The 18,962-nt window shown below is 39.4% G+C and overlaps 1 protein-coding gene across 2 annotated transcripts; it reads left to right on the top strand.

Annotated features, from left to right (window-relative positions):
• Nucleotides 1-3,633: 3,633 nt before the first annotated feature.
• On the top strand, nt 3,634-12,447 carry LOC147566549 (uncharacterized). Of its 2 annotated transcripts, none has more exons than XM_086653046.1 (13): nt 3,634-4,042; nt 6,312-6,421; nt 6,523-6,633; nt 6,750-6,807; nt 6,896-6,985; nt 7,449-7,543; nt 8,556-8,609; nt 8,912-9,049; nt 9,155-9,206; nt 9,311-9,422; nt 9,666-9,735; nt 10,380-10,451; nt 11,353-11,711. In XM_086653046.1, exons 1-13 carry the CDS (start codon nt 3,904-3,906, stop codon nt 11,467-11,469), a joined length of 1,218 nt encoding a protein of 405 aa, XP_086509172.1. In that variant the 5' UTR covers nt 3,634-3,903; the 3' UTR covers nt 11,470-11,711. The 2 variants fall into 2 exon arrangements, with proteins under 2 accessions (XP_086509172.1, XP_086509173.1); XM_086653047.1 differs by lacking the exon at nt 11,353-11,711 and adding an exon at nt 12,055-12,447 and having other exon boundaries at nt 3,660-4,042; nt 10,380-10,477.
• Nucleotides 12,448-18,962: the final 6,515 nt, after the last annotated feature.

The raw sequence follows: 18,962 nt of genomic DNA, 5'->3' as shown, positions 1-18,962 counted from the left end.
CCTCCAGCAAAAGTATTCATTGGAGTTCAGAGTCCATCTCAAGAGACTTCAGCAAATTAATATTGATGATGTCTAAATTTGACTTTTAAGTTATCATTCGGGATATGAAGATCTAGCGAACCAAATAATGAATAACTTTACGTTATTCTGGAACAGAACCTGCAAAAAATTCGGAAACATCTCTGACGCTCAAGTCAGTAGGTAGTTTTTGTAGTTCAAAGAATGTAATCCAAAATTTGAGTTTAGATTTCGAACCTTTGGTTGTTGATTAGGCGGACAACCGGACATGTTACTTTATATAGGCTCGATTGGGCGACTGTTAATAAGCTGTTGAGATGAGGCGGCAGTGCCGACCGTGGCTTTGGGCTCCAATGTGCCCCAAAAATGTAAACGTACACATAAAGAATCAAAGATTAATTTGACCAAAACCAATTACAGCTCATTTAAAGAGGTCACGGTTCAATCAATCCTATGGGAACACAATTTTGGCCTTTTTCTATTGGATTTTTCAAATAAGATTTGACACTAATAAAGTCTATGCAACTCATGTAGTTTACTGAAGTCTTATTTATTTCACAAAAATTCAATTAGTGGAGAACATCATAATTGCTTGTATTGTTTAACTATTTAATATTTTGACTGACATTGAAAACTCTTTGATGGGCAACTTTATAGTACATATAGCATATGTATAATGTTTTTGTGAAAAAAAGACTACTACATGGCACTTATGTTTTGATCGCCAAAACCATATACATATACACACGAGTAGAAAGTTGCTAGCTTTGATTTAATTCGACAAAAGTTGTTATAATAGTCGAATTGCATTAAAAGATATTGTTTATTGTGACTACTATTTCTTTTTTAAATTAGAAATAAAATAGTTGCCAAAACTATGGTCTTCGAGAATTTTTAAATTTATTAGGCAGCTCAAACTTCTAAATAACATAAATCGAAAGGTGTTTTTATGAACATAATAATTATTTGAGTTAATTCTTATTTGACCTCCTACTTTGTGACCAGCTTCCTTTATGGCCCCTTATTTTTTGTAAATTCAAATATGACCCTTTTTGTTATGTAAATGTCCTAACTATCCCCCCCCCCCCCCTATAAATACTTTTTCAAAATAAAAAAAAAACTTGAATTCCACCTTACTTCCCTCTCCACCTCTCATATCTCTCCACGTCACCTCTCTCTATCTCCATCGCACATCTCTCTCCAACTCATATCTCTCTCTCTCTCTCCAACTCACATCTATCTCTCTCCAACTCACATCTCTCTCTTTCCAACTCACATCTCTCTCTTTCCAACTCACCTTTCTCTTCTACGACACGATCGCCGGTCGAAAAACTTTCTGGCCGGCGACTTAAACATTAAAAAAACTTTTATCTCTCTCTAAACACTTCGGCGAAGGGGTTTCCCTCCGCCGGAGTTGGTCTGTTCGTGATCTGGTATGTTCAAGAACAGACCGACTCCGACCAAGGGGAGTGTTTAGAGAGAGAGAGAGAGATGAGAGAGTTTTATGTTTAGGTTGCCGGTCGGAGAAGAGAAAGGTGAGTTGGAGGGAGAGAGAGGTGAGTTGGAGAGATAGAGATGTGTGAGTTGGAGAGAGAGGTGAGATGGAGATAGAGATAAGTGACGTGGAGAGATATGAGTGGTGGAGTGGGAAGTGAGGTGGAATTCAAGTTTTCTTTTTTATTTTATTTTGAAAAAATATTTATAGGAGGGGTAGTTAGGACATTTACATAAAAAAATGGACCAAATTTACAGAAAATAGGGGGTCATAAAGGAAGCTGGTCACAAAGTAGGGGGGCACATAGGAATTAACTCTAATTATTTCAAAGTTAGGTGGATTGGAAAGTTGTTGGCTTTCACTTTTAGGGTCCTTTTGATACGTGTGAAAACCATTTTTTTTCTGATGGGAAAGAAAACCATTTGTTGTCTGATGGGTATAGAACTCAAAATAGGAAAAACCTTATCAACAAGGAATCCAGATGGTGTTGAAGCAAAGTTCAAACAAAACCAGTATGGTTGCAGCCAATAGTCAACACCAATCTCTTTTGCTCCATCTTCACAACCCCAATTAGAAAGAGGTTCTCATAATTTGAGTTTTTTGTTGCTGCCATCTATCGAGATCTGTTGTTGGGATTCTACTTCATCTCTCTGGTATTTATTGTTGCTGAGATCCGTGAGATTAATGTCAAAGAGGAATCTCAGAAATCTGAGTTTTTCTTTGAGGTAGAGAGCCATGGAGTTTAAGAGGGCGGGAGAGATACGAGAGGAGAACGAGGAAGAGAGATACGGGAGAGAGAGTCGCGAGTAAGAAATCTGTTTTACCACATATTTGGTGGTAAAATAATTAAACTTATTTTCATACTTTATTTTCTCATGGGAATTCGATTTTGACACGAATTTAGTCCGATCAAACAGCGGAATGTCAACTTTCTCGCGAAAATCGACTTTCTCAGCTTGTTTTCCCATGTATCAAACAAACCCTAATACTTTCCAACAATTTAACATTAAAAAAGCGGTTTAACATTAAAAATGGGTAACTAATTAATAAGTGTACTCGGGCAAAATTGGATGACATGGTTGTTTAGTTAATAAAAGGTCCTCCAATGGTGCGTTTGCTTTAGGCCCACTCTAACTGGGCTGGGCCTATGAGGTGGTGAGGATCCACATGCTTAGCTAAAACCACATTATGCGGTTGGAATAAGGGTTCCTTATCTTAAATACTTTGTATTTGATAAATTTTTTTGCCGATCATGTAGATTATTTGGCGAACGTTGTCTCCCGACGTATTTTTACCTTCACATTACTCATAATCTTAAATCTTATGAATTTCTCCACCCCGGACCTTAGGTTAGGTTAATATTTAGACGAGTTAAACCGTCGTACGCTTGAGGCTGAAGAAGCTTAAGGACCGAGCCAATTTCTGTAGTTCTCCTTTATTGTTACCTAGAGCAGACCTAAGCCTTTGGTGGACCTGATTGGTTTAAAGGCAGAACAGGGTTTAAGTCGCCTTTAATTCTACTATGAATTTGCGCAAAATAGTACACTCGTATGTTAATTTAAGTTGGAATTTGGCAGTCAACGTTTTCTCCAAGCAGGGGTGTAGAGAGAGATAAGAAAATGTAAAACGAACATGTTTTTTTGAAGCTTGGCCGAGCAGGGATTCGTGCTTCTATAGGTGAATATATTATTCGTGCTAAGCTAGAATGGCTCTTCTTAATCTCAAGTTATGGTCTCACTATTCCATCGTCATATTATAAATGTTTTGTGTCTGGTTATAGCATGATAGTTTTATTGTGAGATCAGCAGGATTTTGTACAAAGTTACAACCTGATTGTGATAGTCCCACATCGCTCACGAGAGTGTCTGGATCCTGGACTATGGATGTACGCTTAAGCTTAGTAAAGTATCGAGTCCTTTTGGAGGAGCTCGTAGAGCCTTCGCCAAGAACAAAACTCCGTACTTGTGTGAGGTGGTTAAAGCGAGGACAATATCGGCAACCGCTAAGGCTTGGGGCGTCACAAGTGGCATCAGAGCTGAGGACGACTCTTCGTTGAGTGTTAGGGGTTGTGATAGTCTCGCATCGTTCACAAGAGTGTCTGGAGTCTAGGCTATAAATGTACGCTCAAACTTAGTAAGTAGGTGGGGGGGGGGGGGGGGGGGGCTCGTACAACCTTCGCCAAAAACAAAACCTCATGTGGCGTCACAAGCTTCCATCATCTGAGTAACAAGGCTTTTTATGTGGCATGGTTACCGCTTAGCAGTTGCGTCGCTAAACTATCACGGATATTCCGTACTCTGGTTATTGCATTAGCAATTCATTTCCTTGCTAGGAAAAACCCCCGACCCTCTCTCTCTCTTTCTCTCTGGGTCGAGCGAGGGGGAGATTTAATGGAGGAAGCGACAAAGACAACCGAAGAACTCTACCATTTGCGAAACACGTATTTCCCAGCAAACCCACAAGATAAAATCTCCAAGTTGCAGAGTCAAGCAGATCATGTTCTCAACCTCCTCGATTCCATTTCACCAGGTACCCTATCCATCCTCTAGTCGTTTACAATTTCTTCTTTTTCCCTTTTCTTTTTTAGATCTGCCCAACTTTTTATTTGAATTCTATAGTTCTGATTGTGGACTCTTCAACATTAGTGTTCAGTAGATTAGGCTGATCCAACTAGTCTTAACTCTTAACTATGAGCAGAATTCTTAACCCTAGACTTATGGATTTTGGTCTGCTTGGGGTTTGGATATGTAAGCTCGTTAGTTGAACAGCTAAAAAGTTTGATGTATTTGGTCACTCATATAAGACGGGCTAATATTAGAGTCGCTGGTACCAGTATAGGCTCCTAATCTTCATGGGTTTTATCTTTTGCAAAGGGAAGATTTGCAATAATAAATTTTAGTTACTTCATGGCACTAGGAGACGTTATGACGAATGGGTTAGTACTTAGTAGGAAATGCCTCTCAAGGTTAATAAGAGAGGACCAGGCTTTACGGGTTTTTAAATTGTCTATGATACAATTTGTGAATTTGGAAATTACTTGGGAAAGAAAAACCAGAAAGGGAGAGATAACTCAAATCGGCATAATTTTTGGACTTTGAATTTGTCTTGACTTATAGTTGACTGAGCTCTCAATTATTGCGTATTTGAATCTCCTCCTGTGCCCCTTTAAGGAGGTAAAAAGTAGTCTTTGATATCACTGAACTTTGCGCTTAACTATTGCACTTTTGCACTTTAAATTCTCCTCTAATGACATCTACCCAGGCTATTGATGTCGAGGACTTGAGGTTATGAACCTCATGAGTGATTGACCTGAATGGTCTTATGTGGTGAAAATACTTGTCTGTAAATATATATATATATATATATATATATATATATATATAAACGAATTTGGATAATTGAATTTGTGTACCGCTTAGATCTATAGTTTTTTGGGATAATTTGAAACTAAGTAGTACGACTCGGACTCGGACTCGGCTCGGCCAAGATCCGAGTCCGAGTCAGGGGGCGAGTCAGCCGAGTCACTCGGCCGAGTCAACCGAGTCACTTGGCCGAGTCAGCCAGAGTCGATCTCATTGCTTCCCATAAGTAGTTACTAATGTATGTACTCCATATAATATGATTAATACGGCAATTCAAAATGTAATCATGTTCAAACTTCAAAACTGAAAATTAACAACTAATCTGCAACTTTCTAAAACTATGTTTTGGTAGTTTAAATATTTTATTCAGAAAATCCTTTGGTATATTTTGAATACTTACTACTAATAAATTTTTCTTTTTATGTCTAAAAAATCTTTTGGTATTCTAAAGATTTTAAATACTTACTACTAAATTGCAACTTTCTATAACTATGTTTTGGTATATTTATAGAAAATCTTTTGCTCTTCCAAAGGTTTAAATACTTACTACTAATAAACTTTGTAATTGCAACTTACTACTCATAATCTTTTGAAAGAAACGGAAAATTTTAGTATTTCTAGAATATTTTCAAAAACAGAATTAATATGTGACAAATAAAGGAAAAAAATTGGCATATACTAGTAACGACCCGAGTCAGATCCGAGTCAGGACTCGGCTCGGTGTATGTCCGAGTCCGAGCTGAGTCCCGAGTCACTCGGCTGACTCGGCCGAGTCGTACTGCATAGATTTGAAAAGAAAAGATGATTATTTGTACATTGCGTACTGCTTAGATCTATAGTTTTTTTTTTAATTCTAAAATCATAAAGAAAATATAGAAACAATGAGGCTTCTTATAATACTCATAGCAACCACGTGCCTCCTCCACCAACGAAGACATTTGTCGTTGTTTTCACCATTCTAATTAGTGACAACGACGATGATACGAGTCACTTTGGTTAATGGTTCTTTCTATTAGAATATGGTATCATTTTCATTAAAAGATTGATATACTCCTACCGCCTGGACGCGACATCTCGATTTTTCACAGTGAATCGCCTCAAGGAGGAAAACCTATTTTTCAAACATTAGTGACCATGAAGTAATTCGCTCTGAAGGCCCATATAGCTCAAAGAATCCGAACAAGATATACTTCCAACCCCTTTTGCTTCAAGCACTCTAATGCTTTATTACATTTGACTTTCCTCAACTTCATGGTCTCCTTGTTAATTATTGCTCTTCCTTTATTAAGATCGTCTATCATTTCATTTTTTATGCGCAACAGTCAATTTTCTTGTGTGAGAACAAGAATCTTTTAAGGTCGTATCAATTTTACGAGCTTATTGGTTCTTATGTTAAGTTGTCTTTATGTGCAAACCCCTAAATGTTATCTTTGCAGATCAAAGGAAATCGCCTATGCAACGTGCAGCTCATGAATTCTTACGAGGGAAAGTACTGGATGTATTCCCAGATTATCGAAAAGAAGCTGAAGATCATCTATCAAAAGCTGTATGAGATACTGGAAGATTCTTGCGTTTTTGCTGATAGTTTAATGTTTGATACTGTTGAAGCTATGTGCTCGGTTTTGAAATTGCTATTTCGTGTTCCAGGTTAAGTTGAATCCATCTCTTGCAGATGCTTGGCTTTGCTTAGGCAATTGCATTTGGAAGAAAGGAGATCTGCTTTCTGCAAAAAACTGTTTTTCTCTAGCGCTTGATAAGGTCATCTATTGTCATGACTCATGAGGATACTTAATGAGCTTTATTTAGGTAGTGGGTTCCAAAATTTTTAAAGTTGATCTGATGTACGAGTTGGCTGTATTTTCTTCTGCTTCCAGAGTCCAAACAAGAAGATACTTTGTCAGTTATCAATGCTTAAAAGGAGCTTGGCTCAAGGCAAGGACCTTAGGCAGACTTCTCTCGGATTTTGTGCTGTTAAATTTAAGTGATTTGTTATTCGCATCTTTTTCAATTTCTTCTCCAGGCTCTGAGAATCAGGCAGACCTTGTCGAAGAAAGCATTCAGCATGCTAAAGAAGCTATAGCATTGGATATCACAGATGGGAATTCGTGGTGTAAGTCTCACTAACTTGATTAACATTTCCTACGCGCATACTACTAAGAGTGCTGTCTTTTTTGTTCTCTTAATATGCAATTTTGTGCCATGCGAGAATTTCTAAATGCAATGCCTAATTTTGTTTGGTTCTGTGACTGCAATAATTTCTAATTAATAAGGTCTAGTTTAGAGATACTTATCAGTGAGAGGTTATATACTTTTAACTAAAAAAAAAATAGGAATCATGTTTCTTACTAGTTCTCAGTAACAAATCACAGTGTTAGATGTAAAATTTTTGTTTTTGCTCAAATTCTCTTACCCCTAAATCTTAGTTAGTTGCCTTTGTCCTTCTGGTCTCCCGCTTCAGCTTACATATATGTCCCATTCTTTTTGCAATAGTATGTTTTCTTTTCTGAAGTGTGCTCTTCTATTCGTTTCCTCTCATTTTTATATTAATTAAGTTTGTCATTTCTCCTGCACAGATAACTTGGGAAATGCATGCCTTACAAGTTTTTTCGTCTCTGGTTCATGGGAACATAACAAACTTGTACAATCACTAAAAGCTTATCAGAATGCTGTAAGTGTGCATCACTAGAACTTGTAACACTAACTTATTTTGTGGCTAAGTGTAGATTTTCTTGTTTTTTTGAACAAAAAAATTGATTTCTCATTATTTTTTCTTCTCTAACTAAATAACGACAACCTGTTTTCTTTTGGATTAATTCCAATTTGGCCCCCAATTTGTGGCCAACTGAATTGGTCCCAAGACTGTGATTCTGTTAGTTAAACTTAATAGTCAATGTTTTCTTTACCTTTTACCCTTCTTTTAAAAAGGTTTTCCTCTTTGCCCTTGCCCTTTCTCTTTCTTATCTTCCCCAGAAACAGTCGCCGGAAGAAGGCTGATCCGGCATCTGCTGGCGACCTTCATCAATTTAAATTTTTTTTTTCCAACCTTCCCGTTCTTCTCTCCTACGTCCCACCACCACCACCTCCATCTCCTTCACCATTTTCATCTCCCTTTCTCTCTCTCGCTCTCTGGAGAAGAAATTCCATGGTGTTTCAGTTCGCTAGCAGAAACCGTATGGAGTCCATAGGGTTTTGGTTGCCGAGCAGGAATCCATGGATTCCATGGGGTTTCTGCTGCAGTGCTGCACATAGAAAGAGAGAGAAATAATCCATGGGGTTTCTGCTATAGAAAGAGAGAGGGATGAAGATGGTGAAGGAGATGTTGGTGGGGAGGGAGGAGAGAAAAAGAAGGAGGTCGATAAACAAACTCTTTTTTAACGTTGAAAGTCGATGCTAAACGAAGGTCGACAAACCTGCCAGGAGACGCCAGAGAAAGAACACAGGAAGGGAAACCTTTGAGTGAAGGGTAAAAAGGGATTACTAACTGTTAAGTTTGACTAATAGAATAATGTCTCGGGGGCCAAATTGGTAAGCTGGAGAACTATGGGGGCAAATTTTCTAGTTGGTCACAATGTGGGGGCCAAATTGGAATTAACGCTTTCCCTTTGAATTGTCTCTGAAGTGTAGTATTTATCCTAATTACTAGTAACATCTATTGCCTTCGGTTTTTCTCCTTTTTCCAGGAAAAAGATGAAAGCATGAAATCTAATCCGGATCTGTATTTCAACTCAGCCATTGTAAGTCTTGAATGCCCATGTTGAGTTTTCTTATTTAAAATCTTGACAATTACTTCATGTTGGAAATTTGGAACTTCTTTGAGCTCTCTCATATAACCCTAGCTGTGGAATTCAGAATTTTCATATCATATTCGGTACTTTTATCTGCTTTGCGCATGAAAACATCCTCATATAATACACAAACTCATTGAACATTGCTTACTTCATGACAAACTTTAGCAAGATCTTCTTTGATCGATTCTCAGCTTGCCATGGAAGTTATATCATCGAATCTATGATAATATTATGATTTCTCTTTCCAGGTAAACAAATACCTAGAAAACTACGAGCGGGCCCTTAGTGGATTTGAAGCTGCCGCTTTGAAGGATCCTGGCCTCCAGGCTACTGAGGAGGTTAATAAAATTGTCCATCTCCTTGACAAGATAGAGGCTTCGCTGAAGGTGATCCATTTTTTTGAAGCTTTTTTTTTTTTTTTTTACTATATTTGCCAAATTATTTCCTTTAGGGATAGGGCTGATTCTTATATGCATGCATGATAAGGACAGACTAGAAGCAAACGACTTGCATCAAAAGCTTCATCACTTAAGGGCACAAAATGTAAGTGAAACTTCTCTATTTATGTTATTTGCCTCTAATACTCTTGGTTGAGACTACTATTTATCTTTCTGCTGTATTTATCAGCCGGTATTTAATTTTTTAAGTGAACTCTTCAAACAAGAAGGCGACTATAAATCACGTGGAAGGGCTGGATAAAGCAACAGCGGTTGTGGGAAAGGTGCTGCACTTCATTAACCATGACAGTATATCTCCCTTGTAAGTCTCTTTTTCTACCAATTGGTTAAAATGATTACGGACTCTTATGTACATCCGAGTTTCATAAATAAAGTTTCCTACCATGAAATATTGGTCACGTTTAGCCTCTTGAAATTCCAATGTTTCTAAACGTCACTGAAATTTACAGAGCACTGTTTTCATATATGACATAACCTCCAAATTGTAAACATTCTTTATTCATGAACGAAGAGTAAAGCACCTGCTGTATTATATTGTTTCCAGATACTATTTGGTATGTGATTCAGAGCAGACTTGTTTCATCCTGACGGTGTATGGACTGCGTAGTGATGTGGTATGACTTGGTTAACTTTTGGTTTTATGTCATCTGCTGATCTTTTATTTCTTTCCACTTCATTAAATAAGTTTTTGTAGATCTCACTTCTCAGATAAGAGACTGCCATATAAAATATGATAAAGAAAAAGTATTTTATTAAGGAGTGACACTCTAATTTCTTCTTTCTTCCAACTTCCAATCTGTCTCCTCATTCCTCTCGTACATTTTGGAGAAAAACTATTTCGTTGTAAACCAGCTCCTCTTTTGCTCTTCGAACCCATTGCAGCCATTGTCAAATGTGCACTCACTGCCACCTCCTCGTGTTTGTTCATCAATCGTTAGTACTTAGTAGTTGTGTTCTTCCTTTCTCTTTCTCCTTTTCTCTCTCTACTTTATTCTATTTTACTCAAACTCATAACTTCTTGCACTTGGGAGAAATTTTCTCATCATCAGTAGACAACGCTGATGCAGGTAATTCTAAATGGACATGGCAGGCATATCTAAGATCAATTAACATATTACACAATTTAAGCACGTCAAACTGGTTTAAACTTAAACCTTCTCGCTATATTATACTCTTTATCTCTAAGAAATGACCCAGTACTCTTTTCTGAGTTCAAGTGATAATAAGGATTGCTAGTTTCTTTTGCACTTCTTTGCAGATTAAAGAGAGCGATATGCTGACGCTAGTGGAACCTTATTTCCGTGACATAAATTTCTCTTGGAAGGGAAAGGTATGTCATTTCACCTTGAAATTTACGTAGTCTGATTACTTTTGTTAGTGTAACACCAGAAATTGCCCCGGTGTGCTAAACATGTAATATAAGAAAAAGGTAATAACTGTAAAGTAGTGTGTTTGGGTTTACCCGAGGTTTGTGCTTTATGACATATGGCCATTTAAAGTCATGTTTAAAGTCGAAGGCTTAACCTCCTGTTTGAGGTTTGTGTCTGATCAGGTTGTATAGTTCCTTTCAAACATTTTCAAAGAATGTGCAACCACCCCAAAGCCAATAGGAGCCCGATTGGTGTAAACAATAAAGGGGGGACACAACTGATTAAAATGCATACCAAATAATCAAAAGAAGTCGGAACGACCAAACTCGATTATAAAATCTAAAAGACTGAAATAGATTTTCTTGTTTGATCTAATGTTCATATATGTTATGAGCGCTGATAAAAAGAATGTCTCAATTAAGACAGTTCACAATACATTGTGAATTTGTGATCAATTATAACGCTTTTACCGGAATTCACAGGATTTCACAAGCGTAGGGGTAGTTCAGTCTGGGAAAAAATGGTTTTGAACCTCTGGTAAATTATAGTTGTCTTCTCCACAATTTTGCCTAAAATAGTAAGATTGTCCAGAAAAATAGGAATAATCGTCTATTCATAGCATAGCCAGGACTACTTGTCGATTTCGTGACATAGAATATATTTTAGGACCATTCAGTCTAAAAAAAATGAATAAAGAAAATATTTCATTTTTCACATCAATTAGCATATGATTTGTTGTTCTGATGTTATGTTATATCCTTTTTCATTTCTTGTTATTTGTTTACAAACCTTTCAATGTTGGACATTATATTGGTCTTACTGTTTTGCTAATTCTTTTGTTCAATTCTAATGTATAATCAGGGTTTTAAATTCAAGTCGGTGCGTGTTGATTTCCTGGAACAAATACTCGTAAATGGGAAAGCTTTGTCGTCTCATCAGGCTGTTCGTCCATCTATCTATGCACAACATAAACCATGACCAATATATGAAAAATGTCTATAGGAATGTAACATACGCATGCAATGTTGTTATAAACGAAAAAGTCTTAATTTAGTTGTTTTCTTTTTCCTTAGAAGGATTTTAATTCTTTTTTACTTTTGTGATTACTTGCACTCTATTTTTTTTATCCTGACATTTCCTTTCATTTTTTAAGATAGCAGAGATTGTATCATGAACTACCATCTCGATTGTAGCAAACTAAGGTGATTGTATTAGAAATAGGTGGCTGGTTTGACTTTTTCTTCAGTATCAGCGAATTTTGGTTCATCTTTTGTCTGGTATTCACAGATTTTTTTTGTTTCATTAGATAGTTTCGCTGAGCAAGAATGATACAATTTGTGGTGAGATACTGTCATTTTCTCGAATAGAAGAAGAATTACAAGATAAAAGCATGCGTAGCTAACTTATGGGGATGCTTATTGCATTCACGGACACATAATTAAACTGAATGCATAAATGTAGCCTTGAAATGTATATAGAAAATTAACCTCAATCTAATACAAATTGCTTTAAATGTGAATGTTTTTCATTGCTAAGCATTTTTTTTGTCTTATTCTGTTCTAGGCATTTGTCCACAGTGAAGCACAATCAACAATAATATCTAAAAGCTGTGCTGAGCGTTATGCTCCATGGGCGTCGATAGTAAAGGGACATTAATCTTCTAAGACGATATTCGATCAAAATTCTCTTAATCTATGTTTGAAATGCATTCTTGATAGCTTTTTTTTCTAACATAAAATTAGAGTTAGAGCGAGTCGAGAAACCATACTTCACGCCAAATGTCATTTTAATATCCGAAATGAAATCCTTTAGATCCTTAGATGTCTTCTTCAGAGCTTCATTCAATTCCGTACGAAATTTACTATTTTCTTTGATACTGGCTAATCTGCCTCCAAACCTGTAATTTACATTTAATTAATATTGATTAAGAACTGGGTTACCCTTCTTTCTTAAATTCATTATCGATATCTTGCCATCCTCCGTCATCGATTATTAAGAATCTCTCTGGAGTGCCTCCCTCAGACAAACTGAAAAATAGTGACCGAATAAAAACCAGCTTGAATATCGGTTTGAGTACGTGCCCTGTGGCTTTACATTACCTTCTCAAACCATCTTTGATTCCTTGAGGGTTAACATCAGTATATAAAAAGCATCCGAAGTGCACCAACCAAACCAATCTAACACTCCATGCAACTGGTTTCATACCAAGTAAAAGGTGAAGCTATATTCATGTATATTGTTTTAGAAATATGGCGAATTAAAGAGATAAAGGATGATACTTTTAATAGGAAAATTGACTTGCCGTTTTACTTTCATGAAGTGCAAACGTTCCCAAATGGTTCTCCAATATCCTGCACAAGGTCAGAAATCCTGACAAATGAAAATGAAAACGAATATTCTGGTAGTCCGAAAGAGGGAAACATATTATGAGTTTGAATACCAAAAAGAGGAAAGAATTTATCCAATGAAGCCACTTCGTTAATATCATTCAACTGTTGTTCAACTTCTTCATGTGATGTGTAATTCGCTTGAAGTAATTGAAGACCATCTGTGTGGACGGTAGAAAATCACACAATTAATAGATCGTCGATTGGTGGGCCACCGACAACTTGGGCTTTAGACCTCGAGACGGACGAAGTTCCGGTTGGACCTGTAGACAGACAAAAACAAGTAAAACCGTGAAGTCTTGGGGACACCGGGATGGTGTCTTGCCAAGGGCACTCCGACGGTCAAGTCAGCAAACTATAAAAGATAAGTATTTAAACGATTGAATGCTGAGGGTGTCACCGTGTTGTATCGTCGGAGGGTGGCTAGACTCGTAGAGTGGCCGGAGCTTCGACTCTACGGGATAGTTGGTCAGATCGATCTCCTGGAGCAGGTCGAGAGGTCGTCTCGAAAGGACTTCAGAAGGACTTCGAGGGTGATGGAGCTTGAAGATGTAATATCGTCGTCTAGAGTGATCCCCTGGAAGATTACCCTTCAAGTCTTCTGGAATTCGAAGGTCGATTATCGTCGTCTAGAGCACTGATCAGAAGATACTAAATATGAGAGAGAGAGAGAGAGAGAAGAATGTTCTGTAGTTTTCTAGCTGGTATTCCATGCCTTTGGAGTCTGAGTCTCCTTCTATTTATAGGCGACTGCTGGACTCGTGGAGTCTGTTAGATCCAAGATAATTGGGGTCGAGGGTGACCATAAACCCTAAGGGAGACTCGTTCTTGGCCGTCGATCTGTCACCTGGAGTAACTCGATCGTACGATTACGCCGCCTCGACTTTAGGCTCTTCGTAGTCTATGATCGCCTAACGGTACTTAAGGCGACGTGGGGTTTTAGAGGGACTTCGTCAAATGAATACGTGGCGAGGTCTCCGGAGTTGAGGTTGACTCGGTAACCGGCAGACTCGGTTGAGGGCGACCAAGGGCACTTGGAGCGTTATAACTTTTGATGGGTTATTGTTCGTCTAGATGGATGTTCGCAAGGGCTTAGAGCCAGTTGGACCTCTAGTGGGTTGACTTCCACGTTGGAGAATGTCCAACTAGTAGACGAGTGGGCTAGGCCCAAGTGACATTTATTCGAAGTAGGTTGGGTCTAGGCGACATTTAGGTGAAGTGGCCTAAGACGATTTTTGGCCACTACAGTTTGTCCCCCACTCTCTAAGTTAGTGAGTTGCTCACTTAGAGAGTAGATTTTTATTAGCGTCGAAGCGGTGGCAGAGTTAAGTGTCGTACGCAGTTTGTCTAGGTCTAACCTTATTTTACGTCGACCTGCAAATCTTAATAGTTCACTAATAACATAATTCGAAAACACCTTTTGAGTGTCTAGAACGACGTGTCGAATATATTTTGTGTCGACCTAGGCGAGAGAACCCCCAAGCCGCCAATGGTTAGACGGGAGAGAAAGCTCTCCAAATTGCCCACGGCGGTTTGGTGGAAATTCCTCCAAAGTGCCTTTAGGCAGTTTGGAAGGAAGGCCCCCAAACCGCCTAAATGGCAATTTGGAGGAAAAGCCTTCCAAATTGCATTTGGGCGGTTTGGAGGCTATGTCCCCCAAACCGCCCAAAGGCAGTTTGGAAGCTAAGTCTTCCAAACTGCCTTTCGGCAGCTTGGAGGTTCTCCACACCGCCGTTAGGTTGTTTGGAGATTTTCCTCCAAGCTGCATGGGCAGTTTCATTTTTTTTTTGTTACATACATACATATATATATATATATATATATATATATATATATATTGCTAAAATTATCGCTATCCTTACTCTTATATTTTATAACAAGAAATCTTTTTTTTTACCGTTATTCTCATGCATCGGATGACCAATTTCTATTCGCTTTGATGGATTTTGTCTTGGAGATACCTAAAGTTGTCCAGGTGGATTAACGACCAGCTCGTCCCGTTCGAGTGGAATAGAAACATTTCTAAATCTTTAGACTTCACATATGTCGACTAGATTTACCGGAGCTTGTATTTGTCACGCTTGTAGACTTGAAATGATCATATCTACCACAACTATAACCTCGAATATTTATGGAGTTCACGACAAAGTCTAGATGGACTTAGTGTCGGCTCGATCCGTTTGAGTGAAATCGAAATACTTTGAAAGCTTTAGACTTCACAAATGCCTCCTCACGTGGGTGATCCATATACCTCTTTGTGTACTGTTGGTCGTATCTTGGATTTTTCACGCTTATAAGGTCCTCTCTGACTATAAATAGTACATTAGTGAGCTGGAGGCAACTTGTTGAGGTAGGGAACTCTGCTAGATTGTGTGTTCTAGCCAAGATGATGGAGAATTACGAGAAAGGACTTCATTCATAATGAGATGTAGCAGGAGAGTTAACACTCTAGAGAGTGTGGCAAATGGCCTATGTTGTTTCATCTTCTAGACATATATTGAACGCCTTCGAGGTACTATGGCTTCCGACGCCCATGGGGCTTTTGTAGTGTTTTTTTTGTTGTTCTAATCACACTTTGTTTATATTCCTTTAATAGAAGTGTAGTGTTGAACTTCTGGATATTCGAAAGGATGGTAATCTCTTCAATGAAATTCATGCTTTAATTTACATAGTTTGAGCATATTGAGTAAGAAAATATTACAAGCAAGTAATTCAGACTCGAGGTTTGTCATCTCGAGCCTAGTGGATGAAATTTTGAGGGCACTCTTTTCGAGGTTGACCTTCGAGTCTCCTCTGTCATCTACTAAGTTGGACCTGGAGATACCATTCTTGAATAAGGCCATTTGGGATGGCAAACTTTCGGTACCATAGTTGACTTTCAGAGTCAAAAGCCTTGAGGCGTCATTTTTTCAGGTGGAGCTCGAGGGTGAATTCTTTCAAGAAGAGAGTGAGATCTCGAAGTCGTTGTGTTATTTTGATGACTTTGAGGTCTCGAGCTTTCCTTCTCTTTTGGTAACACTCGAGGTATTTATATTCCCCATGATGTGTCTATCTCGAACCTTCCTTAGGCCGGGTGGAGTCTCGGAGACGTCTCGACCCGGTACAATGTGTAGAAAGAGAATTAGAGGAAGGGAGATTAATGGCGCCTTGTGTGGATCATGTGGGGGGTACAAAAAGGTATGTAGTATTGTAGTGCTCCCTTTAAAGCCGATTCAAGTTCGAGCGTGAACCTTGTTGCTTCGTTTGAAGCGAGAGTAAGCTTCTTAGAATTTTTGTTTTTTCGTCGAAGTCTTATGTTCTTCATCTGAAGTATGAGGTCGATAGCTCTAGTCTTCTGTGTGGCTATGTTGGAAGTTTAAGCTTGCATTTCACGGTATTATTTGTCCCCTGTTAGGCCAGTTGGAGCTCGAGCGTGAACCTTGCTGCTTCGTCGAAGCGACAGTAAGCTTCTAGAAATTTTTTGTTTTTCGTTGAAGTCTTATGTTCTTCGTCTGAAGTTTAAGGTTGATAGCTCTAGTCTCCATTTAGCTTTGAGGGAATTCGAGCTCGCATTTTATGCATCACTTGTCCCCCCAGCCTAAGTGCAGAACATTATTTTCTGGACTTAGGTTGATTATTTGCTGGCTAACTTCGGTGGATGGGTGAAGGTTGTGTTTCTCCGGTTTGTCCACGAGCTTTGACCGAGCTGCACACACAAAAGCGAAGGTCGACGACAACACCGCCAGCCCTCCGGCGCGCAAATTAGTAATTTTCTATCAACAAAGAATGATAGAAATAATGGGCGAAGACATTCAATACTTCCTGTTATCAGTATGGGAGTCGAGATGAATATCGATTAACCTTGTGTGGAGTCCAGGATAGTGCAAGATTCAGGTCTGGTTCCAGCTAGGTCGTGCTCCCAAGGGGTTATTTGATGTTTTTTGCCCCAGATTGTAGGTGTAGAATGTTTCGTGCCTTTTAGCCTAGAAGTGGAATAAACTTTTCCAGACTGTTGTCTTTAGAGTCGACTAAAGTTGGTGGATGATGGAGGTGTTGTTTTCCAGCCATGTTTGTCCCCCGGTCGTGTTTAGTCGCTCTGCGATTGGGTAAGAGGGGAGGTTGATGGTGGAACCATCGACCCTCCAGTATAAAAGTTACTCAGTAGAGTTTTTAAGACAGTGTAAACTTTTGAGGTAGAATTTAGAAGGTTAGAGATACACCTCTGGCGAGACGTCTGTTTGTCTGGGTAAGATGCTCTAACCTGCAAAAAATCGAGCTAGAGGGTTGGTCGGTGGCGTAGCCACCGACTCTCCGATGCTTAAGTCAGTAAGTTTATTCAAGATGAAATGTAATTAAAAAAAAGTTCGCCACCGACTCTCCGATGCTTAAGTCAGTAAGTTTTATTCAAGATGAAACGTAATAAAAACAGTTTAGAGTTTAGAAATGGTACAACTTTAGATGTGCTGCATTCCAACTCTTATTAATGTTGAGTTCATCTTCGAGTTGTAGTTTGTCCACCTTGCTCTCCTACTCAGATGGTTCGATGTTCATGTTGTAGTCTGGAACTCTGATGCAACTGGTCTGTTCGGCAATTAAACCTGGTGGATCAAGTGGTTTTCTGTCGTCTCGGGCTTGAGGTCGCCTTGAGGTAGTGTAGGGCTCTGAGTATCTACCATCTGACCTACGATCTGTTCGTCTCAAGTGACTTTCTCGGGATCGCTCATCGCTAAGGTAGTGTCTGCTTCGATGATACTCGTCTTCTTCCCAACGGATCTCTACCCAAGCTCGAGCAAGGACATCCTCCATGGTGGTGCAGTTGAACTTGGTGAGTTCTTTGTAGAGTTCGCTGTCTGGAACTAACCCTTTTCGAAATGCATCCACTGCCGTCTCTTGGTTGCAATAGGGAATCGAGACTTTCTCTCTGTTGAACCTCCCTACATAATCTCTAAGTGGTTCACCTCGCCTCTGGCTAAGTCGGTAAAGGTCTCCAGAGAGCTTCTCTAACTTCTTACTACTCACGAACTGTTCAACGAACGTGTCTGTCAGCTGGGCAAATGAGGCGATGGAGTTGTTCGGCAGGTTGGTGTACCACTGGAGAGCTAGACCAATGAGGCTCGACCCGAAGCTTTTGCACATGCAAGCCTCTCTAAGGTCCCTGGGTATGGCTGTAGTGAAGATCTTTTGCTTGTAGGATGCAATATGGTCGTCTGGATCTGAGGTGCCATCATACATTCTCATACTTGGGAATGAAAACTTCTTCGGCATCTCCACTAAGGCGATGGCGTCGACGAAAGGGGAGTCTGCATAACTCTGTGGTAAACTCTTTCTAAGGGGGGTTGGGACTCCTGGAATGTGAGTGATCAGAGCCTCCATCTTTACCAATTTTTTAGCCATCGCCTGCTCCAAGGGGGTTCCTGCAAAGCCAGAGTTCAGACCGTTAGTCAACAGACTAAAGGGTACACTAGTAGGTAGTAAAGTAGGAAGAGTAAAGGAGGATGAGAAAAGAGGGGCAGTCATCGACTGCGATTGTTGATTGATTTGAGCTGAGCTTTGGAAAGATGGTAATAACGTCGTTGTCGGAGTCATAGTATTAGTCACTGGATTCGAAATCGAGACGCCAATGGTGCCAGACTGGACGGTTGGTTGGCTAGAGGAGTTTCCTGCTTCAGGGGTCACCAAGGATTGCATCGGGTTGACTGGAGTTCGAAACCTAGGTCCTGTTGGATACACCATGGCGAGTTCAGTAACTTTTTCTTGAAGTAGTTGATTTTCTGCTCGAACCAGAGCATTCTCCTCCTCCAAGGCCTTAAATTTTTGGGCATTTTCTTTCATCTGAGCAGTGAGTTCGGCGATCTGGGTCGAGACATCGTTTGGTGAGGCTACCATTCCTTCTTCCATTGATGAGGTCGTCTGAGATGTTAGTTGAAGGGGCCCCACGGTGGGCGCCAAACTGTGGACGGTAGAAAATCACACAATTAATAGATCGTCGATTGGTGGGCTACCGACAACTTGGGCTTTAGACCTCGAGACGAACGAAGTTCCGGTTGGACCTGTAGACAGACAAAAACAAGTAAAACCGTGAAGTCTTGGGGACACCGGGATGGT

This window comes from Eschscholzia californica, unplaced genomic scaffold, assembly GCF_041429995.1.
Source record: "Eschscholzia californica isolate CP2 unplaced genomic scaffold, dmEscCali1.0.p SCAF_1, whole genome shotgun sequence".
NCBI lineage: Eukaryota > Viridiplantae > Streptophyta > Magnoliopsida > Ranunculales > Papaveraceae > Eschscholzia > Eschscholzia californica.
This window is presented reverse-complemented; position numbering and strand designations above follow the sequence as displayed.

Excerpts from the sequence above, each read along its gene's own strand:
- LOC147566549 (XM_086653046.1), top strand. The coding sequence starts at position 3,904 with ATGGAGGAAGCGACAAAGACAACCGAAGAACTCTACCATTTGCGAAAC. Across the intron at positions 6,422-6,522 it reads AAGATCATCTATCAAAAGCT|GTTAAGTTGAATCCATCTCT; the intron begins GTATGAGATACT and ends TTCGTGTTCCAG. Across the intron at positions 9,050-9,154 it reads AGATAGAGGCTTCGCTGAAG|ACTAGAAGCAAACGACTTGC; the intron begins GTGATCCATTTT and ends TGATAAGGACAG.